Source organism: Rattus rattus, chromosome 1 (genome assembly GCF_011064425.1).
Source record: "Rattus rattus isolate New Zealand chromosome 1, Rrattus_CSIRO_v1, whole genome shotgun sequence".
NCBI classification, from domain to species: Eukaryota; Metazoa; Chordata; class Mammalia; order Rodentia; family Muridae; genus Rattus; species Rattus rattus.
In genome coordinates, this window is record NC_046154.1 from 60,241,808 (window position 1) to 60,249,928 (window position 8,121).

Here is an 8,121-nt window from a genome sequence, read left to right on the forward strand (position 1 = left end):
AGGATGTCTCTAACCCTGTACAGATGTGATGACCCAGGGGGAGGGATGCCAGGAGGAGCATCCTGTCAGAGACTTAGGAGAGTGGGCCAGGGGGAAGAGCTCTATGAGGGGTACCAGGAGCAGGGCAGCATTTGAGATGTAAGTTAATAAAGTAATTAATAAGTGAGAAAAGATTTGTTTTAAATATAATTTTTTAATTTATACATCCTTCCTGTCCATAGAGAATTTATTTTAATGTTATTTTATCTTAAAATAGCTTAATAGCCTATTAGAATTCAGGAAAAACATTGCTTTAAAATATATGTGCATAAAAAATATATGTGCATTTTCATTAATAAATTTTTACTAAAACAATTTGTAAGCATATTATGTAACTTACATAAATGGTAAGAGAACAAACCCAAAGCAGGTATTCAAACATTGAAACCTTTGACATATTAGTAGGGGACCGTTCTAGTCTCTCAAACATATAAACAATTCTATAATTCTTTTATTCATTTAAAGTGAAATATGAACATATTTATTTATTGGGATGCTCAATAATGAACATGTGATCACTTATTTCACTTGAGGCAGAATACACCTGACCGACGTTGTGGTTGGGAGAGGATGAGGGTTCCCAACACGGGTGTCAAACAGCTCCACAAGAAATCCCCATTTATCAAGAGGAGGATGTTGTCTCTGCTGGAAGGTCCATCCAAATAGGCTCGATTTCCCCAGAATCCCTTTGAGTTGTTATTGCCTCAGATATGGGAGAATATAAGGTTACACGCATCCAAACAACACAGGACATTAGTAAACAGCACCTGGACATGGACTTAAATTATCAAATTTGTTCAAATGATGAGAGGTGGGAGGGACTGTTAACCAAAAAAAGTTCCTCGGTCATGGTAACACTTATGGAGATCTTATATCAAAAGCACAAGGGACCAGTGCTACTGTCATCCTACCTTGCGCAGTGGAAGAAGTTTGTAGATGAAAGTATACACTGTCCCTGGTGTGAGGTTCTCCTGGTTCATCCTGTGGTTAAATGGTGACATTCTGCCTTTCACCTCTCCTAGCTAGCATTTCATATTGTTTTAAAGGAAGACTAAAATATGGTAGAAGAGAAAGAGATGGTGAAAAACAACCCTGTTAAGACAAAAATAAAATAAAAATACAAAAATATTATATGTAATACCATATAATAGAAACTGACCGAAAAATAGTACATACTAACAGACAATATGATATACAAACAGCGTCGGAGTAGACAGGGGAAAGGGAAGAGGCACAGCCTACACCAAGAGCCTTTTAGTAGACCGTTGACAGGACTGGATCTGCTGCTGTACTTGAGAGCCTTCTTTGATGCTAACAGAACAGGCAAAGACTGGCCTAGAGACTCCACAGGCCTGTCCTAATGCTTGCTTGGAGTGCACAAATATGTAGGGGACATTCTTGTCTTCACACAGCAGAGGGAGGTGCACGATGATCTCCAAGGGTTCAGAATCTGCTGCTGTAACAGTGAATTCAGAGATGCCATTGTTGAGGGTTTTGGTGGCTTCACTGACTCCTTTCTGAAGCTGCTTGTAGTTACACGACTGCTGAACAAGGTCCAGCAGCGACTTGGTGAGGTGGGCACCTGCACGAGGATAGGCCTTCGGATTTATATCAGCCTCTATCACGGCTGTGGTGTGTCAGCCTCGCTGCTACTTGATTAACAGCCCACCTCTGACAGACTGAATTGAATGAAATATCACATTTAAAGAGGCTTTCAAACTAACCCATTGGTTAGGAAGTCAGGGAAATAAGTCATTAGGAAGTTTTTTCAGATTTGTAATGATTATATGCATAATACACACTTTAAGACATTTCCCAAATAAAATATACATATCACAATTATGTCAGCTGCTTCTATTAAGTATTTAACTGAATTATAAGAATGCCAAAATAATTAATATATTTCCTTTATTTGAAATTAACAGAAAGTTTTATGAAATAGCTAAATTGAATTTTTGAAAAGATAGCATTTCTCTAGTTATCTATGGTGCTTTATGTCCATAAACTCTAGTACAGTAAATTATTTCATTTGTATTTAGTTAGACTTTTAACACGTATTTATGAGTTTGCATACATTTTTACAAGCCAGGAGCTAATTGAGATTTCATATATACAAGATGTTGCCTACTAAATCTCTATTATTTTGAAAACTTAGTTGTTTAACCACCATACTAAATTTCGTAAAAAGCTGAAACTCTTTTGAATAATATAGGGTACAATAAGACAAGAAATTGATATTTTAATAACTATATATTAAATCTTCCATCTGTTTCAAAATATTGTAAGTTAATTTGGCCATCAAATATTAGAGTTTAGTACCTGAGAGAAGTGGTAAGTTATATGAAATGTTCTCCACTATCTCTTTTAAACAATTTTCTTTTCCTACTTCAACTGCAAGTGTATTTAATTCTGTATTGTTTAGATGAATCAACTGAATTAGATAACCTTTGTAAAATGTACCATCCATTGTTGACAAATGTTTGTTCTTACTTCTTCTTCTCCTCCCCACCCCAAGTCTTTACATCTATCTTGGGGTCTTCTCTTAACCTAGAATCATTGATTACTAAAGCTCTCATTTTTCAAATTTGGTATTTTATTTATTTTCATTTCAAATGTTATCCCCTTTCCCATCTCCCTTCTGGAAACTCCCATCCCATGACCCTCCTTGCCCTGCTTCTATGAGAGTGTTTCCACTCTTTATACACCCACTCCTGTCTCCCTGCACTGGCATCCCCTACACTGAGGCATCTAGCCTTGTAAAGTTAATTTTAATATGGAACACAGGGAAAATAATGTACATCAAATCTGATCAAAGGAAATCTAAATCTTAGCTCAGGCTAAAGTTGAGTTTTCTGATTAAATACTTGTGACTATGGGTTGATACAACAGTTTCCCATCCCTGCCTTAGACTGCTTGTTGCTTCAGCCTTCGTTCAAAACATTTGATTTGTTTCTGCCTACTGCATGCTTGGTGAATCAGTTTCAAATTCTGGACCTTTATGAAACTTTACAGAAAAATATCAAGATATCTTTATTATTTTATGAAAACTGTCCAACTTCTGCAAGTGGTTTTCTTTTCCTTGGAATTAATAACAGTATTGGCCTAGAAATAAACAACATATAGACTAGGAGAGCTTTTTTTCTGCTGCTGTGAAAACAGTACAGCAGCACTGAAATTACCAACTCCTACTATTAGGCTCATGGGTAGTAATTTTAAATGATACATTTTAAGAATTTAATCACAACTCTCTTATATTCCCACTGTATGCACTTAAACAAAGCCAGTTTTATTATTTGAACTCCATAAAAATAATCATTGTGGATAACCCTTAAACCAATACTTCAACATCATCTGCCAAGAAGTGCTTTCTGACAGGAGCCTGATAGGGATGTCTCCTGAGAGACTCTGCCAGAGCCTTACTGATAAAGATAAGGATGCTTGCAGCTAAACATCGGACTGAGCATTGGGACCCCATTGGAGCAGTTAGAGAAAGGACTGAAGGAGCTGAAGGGGTTTGCAGCCCGTAAGAGGAACAACAATATCAACCATCCAGAACCCTCCGAGTTCCCAGGGACTAAACCGTCAACCAAATAGTGCACATGGGAGAACCCATGGCTCCAGCCGTATATGTAGCATCATAGAAGCAGAGGAATTGGGGAACGGAGGGTGGGGGAGACTGGGAAAAGTTATAACATTTGAAATGCAAATAGATAAACTAATCAATACAAGAAATTGGTGGAAGAAGCCAGGAAGCAATGTTCTTCCATTGACCTCTCTGCCTCAGTTCTTGCCTCAGGTTCTTATCCTGATTGAGCTTCTGCCTTCCTTCCCTCAATGACGGATTGCACTTGTGATGTGTAAGCCAAGTAAAATCTTTTGTCCAATAATATCCAATTAAAAAAAAGAAAGAAATTAAGAAGGGCCATCAGGGGACCGACCCACCTGGGGACCCATCATGTCTGCTGACGGGTTCGTCAATGTTGCAGTGTTCAAGAGATGCATGTTCACAGGGACCTGGTGTGGTGGTTCCCTGGGAGGTGTGATGAGTAAGTAACTGACCAATGAAGATGCGGATGCTTGGAGCCAAGCGTCTGACTGAGCTCATGGAACCTGATGTGAGAGCTTGCGGAAGGACTGGAGGATCGGCGGGGAATTGCAACCCCATTGGAAGAACAACATAGGCAGGTCTGACCATCCAGTTCTCCCACAGACTAGACCACCAACCAAGGAATGTACCTTGAGGTATCTATGGCTCCAGATACATATGAAACAGAGGATGGCCTAGACTAACAGTAATTAGAGAAGAGGACCTTGGTTCTGGGGAGGTTTGATGCCCCAGAGTAGGGAGGGATGCTGGAGTGGTGGTGTTGGGGGAGAATTGTTGGGTGGGAGAGCATTTTCATACAGGTGAAGTGGAGGGTGGAGGTGGATGTGGGGGGTTGGTGAAGGGGTAACCAGGAGGTGGGATGTAATTTGAGATGTAAACAAATGGAATGATTAACAAAAATAAAAAGAAAAGAAAAACATGTTTATAGGCCCACTACATGCTTGTTTATTATTAGAGGCAAGTTAATCTTAGTTGTTTTACTTTTTTTAATTTTGAAATTATTACTTTATAATGTTGATTATTTTTAGTAGCATGAGTGTGTGTGTGTGTGTGAGAGAGAGAGCGAGAGAGAGAGAGAGCGAGAGAGAGAGAGAGAGAGAGAGAGAGAGAGAGAGAGAGAGAGAGAGAGAGAGAGCAGCAAGCAGCAGCGGTCAGTTGGAGCAGTGGGTAAAGTTGGAACTATGTTTGTTCATTTGTTTTTGGTTTCTTCTTTTTTCTTTTGTACAGAATTCAGATCCCTGGCACTATGCAAGCATGCAGCATGCCTTCTCCTGTCCCCTACTAATCTATCAGCCCATATTAGGCAGAGACAGGGGATCTTGTTTGGTTTAGACAAACTACCTTTAATAATTATGAGGCTATATGTTCAGTAAGAGATCATTCTTGAATATGTAAGGTCGAACATGATTGAGAAAGATACACTATGTTGACCTACATTCTCTGTTTACACATGGACACATGCATCTTTACACAAATGAACATGTGTAACTTATTATGAACAAATATGAACATACATACCATGTTCACATACATCCAAGAAAAGGAAAAGAGGGATAAAATTTAGACTCCGGTGGGAAAGGGTGTTTAATGTTACAGAACTGAAAGATGGGTTTCTCTCGAGAGAGACACAGCCAGAATACAGCAAATACATAGGCGAATGCCAGCAGCAAACCACTGAACTGAGAAAGGGACCTCCGTTGAAGGAATCAGAGAAAGGACTGAAAGAGCTTGAAGGGGCTTGAGACCCCATATGAACAACAATGCCAAGCAACCAGAGCTTCCAGGGACTAAGACCCAAAGACTATACATGGACTGACCCTGGGCTCCAACTGCATAGGTAGCAGTGAACAGCGTAGTAAGAACACCAGTGGAAGGGGAAGCCCTTGGTCCTGTCAAAACTGAACTCCCAGTGAATGTGATTGTTGCGGGGAGGGCAGTAATGGGGGGGAGGATGGGGAGGGGAACACGCATAGAGAAGGGGAGGGGGAGGGGTTAGGGGAATGTTGGCCTGGAAACAGGGAAAGGGCATAACAATCAAAATATAAATAAGAAATACCCAATTTAATAAAGATTAAAAAAATAAGTGTTCTAATGTTAATGAGAACAAATCATAAACTTTAGGAAAGCATTAATTTTAAGGTTCCTCTTGTATAAGATTCAGTTCCTACAATGATCAAGAAAGAGATTTAGTTTGTATTAGGTTCTAAAAGGTATTATAAAAACTCAAGTGCAAATCTCTGATTTCCTTTCTTACACACAGTTCAGGAAGAGACTGGATCAGCATTCTCCCAGCGGAAGAATGGAGGTTTTTAAGGATTATCATCTTTATTGTCTTTTTTTCAGTAATTTCTCAACATTGACCTGAATCAGTAAGCTTTATTCACAAAATTTTCTGACTCAGTGCCATCTCTATCTCAGCACGTTACCAATGCCTATTGACTTTTCTCACTTGGATCTCCGTTCACCAATTCGCAATTGACATTAAAAACATTATTGTTGTCTTCTGGTACACTCTTCCTGATTACTTTCCCTCGATCATTTTAGAAAATTAGTTCCATTCTTATACTTGACTCTTCCTGTGAGTGCTATGGAAGAGAAGTTTGCACTGCTTCAGTTTTCTCCTGAGTAATAAGGCACCACAGAAAAGCTGGGAATGAATGTTGATGCAATTGAGAAAACATTAAGGAATGTTGGGAAAACCATTGGCCCCTATATAAATTTCCATTCTGGAAGTAAGATAAACTATACAACAATGACAGCAAAAATATGGCTTAATAAAGAGATACTAGGCATGGAAGGTTATGAAGTATTTCTATGAGAAATCATTTCACCATCAGATATATGCCCTGTTGCCGCCTCCCCAGCCAATTCTTTAACTTTCTAGGAACCAAACTAAACACCACTCAATTCAATTCTATCTAGATAATAACTACCTGGAATTACCTTCAGATCCATAGGTGAAGGCCTGAGTGCTTCCTGATCATCCCTGATCATTCACACTTTCATGATGTTTGCAAGTCCTGCTGTCCTGAACAACCAGCAACAAACATTCCCTCTGAACATACTAGCTGTATGTTCAGTGAAAGAGTCAACACAGCTATTATGCTGTCTGAAAATCTGGAGAGCAAACAGAAATCAAGAAATAAATTACCCAGGCATCCAGGATGCTGGCCTTGAACTCTCAAGCACAATCCTGCCCCAGTCTCCCAAGCTACTGAGATTACAGGCATGTGCCACCAGACCTATGGTCACTTGATCTTTGACAGAGGAGCTAAAATTATCCTGTGGAAAAAAATATCATTTTTAACAAATGGTGCTGGTTCACCTGAAGGTCAGCATGTAGAAGAATGGAAATCAATCCATTCTATTGCTCTGTACAAAGCTCAAATCCAAGTAGATCAAGCACCTCCACATAAACTAAGATACACTCAAAATAATGGAAGAGAAAGTGGGTAAGAGCCTTGAACACATGGGCACTGAGGAAAATTTCCTGAAGAGAACACCAGTGGCTTATGCTCCAAGATGAAGAATCAATAAATGGGACCTCATAAAACTGCAAAGCTTCTGTAAGGCAAAGGACACTGTCAATAGGACAAAATGGCAGCCAACAGTTTGAGAAAAGATCTTTACCAATCCTACATCCAATAGAGGACTAATATACAATATATATAAAGAACTCAAGAAGTTAGACTCCAGAGAATCAAATAACCCTGTTAAAAATGGGGTACAGAGCTAAATAAAGAATTCTAATCTGAGGAATTTGAATGGCTGAGAAATTCCTAAATAAATGTTCAACATCTTTAGTCATAAGGAAATGCAAATCAAAACATCTCTGAGATTCCACCTTTTACCAGTCAGAATGGCTAAGATAAAAAAACTCAGGTGACAACAGATGCTGACAAGGATGTTTTGAAAGAGGAACTTTCTTCCATTGTTGTTGGAATTGCAAGCTGGTACAACCACTCTGGAAATCAGCCTGGAGATTCCTTAGAAAATTGGACAAAGTACTGCCTTAGGACCCAGCTATTCCTCTTCTGGGCATATACCCAAAAGATGCTCAAACATATAACAAGGACACATGCTCCACTATGTTCATAGCAGCCTTGTTTATAATAGCCAGAAGCTGTAAAGAACCCAGATGCCCTTCAACAGAGGAATGGATACAGAAAATGTGGTACATCACAGTGGAGTACTATTCAATTATTAAAAACAATGACTTTATGAAATTCATAGGCAAATGTATAGAACTAGAAAAAAAATCATCCTGAGTGAGGTAACCCAATCACAAAAAACACACATGGTATGCACTCACTGATAAGTGGATATTATCCCAAAAGCTTAGATTACCCAAGATACAATCCATAGACCAAATGAGCTCAACAAGGACAACCAAAGTGCAGATGCTTCAGTCCTTCTTAGAAGGGGGAATCAAAATATTCATAGGAAGATACATGGAGACAAAGTTTGGAGCAGAG

The 8,121-nt window shown here is 39.0% G+C and overlaps 1 protein-coding gene across 1 annotated transcript; it reads right to left on the reverse strand.

Annotated features, from left to right (window-relative positions):
- Positions 1-1,277: 1,277 nt before the first annotated feature.
- On the reverse strand, positions 1,278-4,204 carry LOC116892054 (NHP2-like protein 1). Its single transcript, XM_032893557.1, has 2 exons — positions 3,982-4,204; positions 1,278-1,666 (listed from the first exon to the last, which is right to left on the reverse strand). The coding sequence occupies exons 1-2, from the start codon at positions 4,202-4,204 to the stop codon at positions 1,278-1,280; spliced, it is 612 nt and encodes a 203-aa protein (XP_032749448.1).
- Positions 4,205-8,121: the final 3,917 nt, after the last annotated feature.

Excerpts from the sequence above, each read along its gene's own strand:
- LOC116892054 (XM_032893557.1), bottom strand. The coding sequence starts at position 4,204 with ATGGGGTTGCAATTCCCCGCCGATCCTCCAGTCCTTCCGCAAGCTCTC. Across the intron at positions 1,667-3,981 it reads CAGACATGATGGGTCCCCAG|CCGTGATAGAGGCTGATATA; the intron begins GTGGGTCGGTCC and ends GACACACCACAG.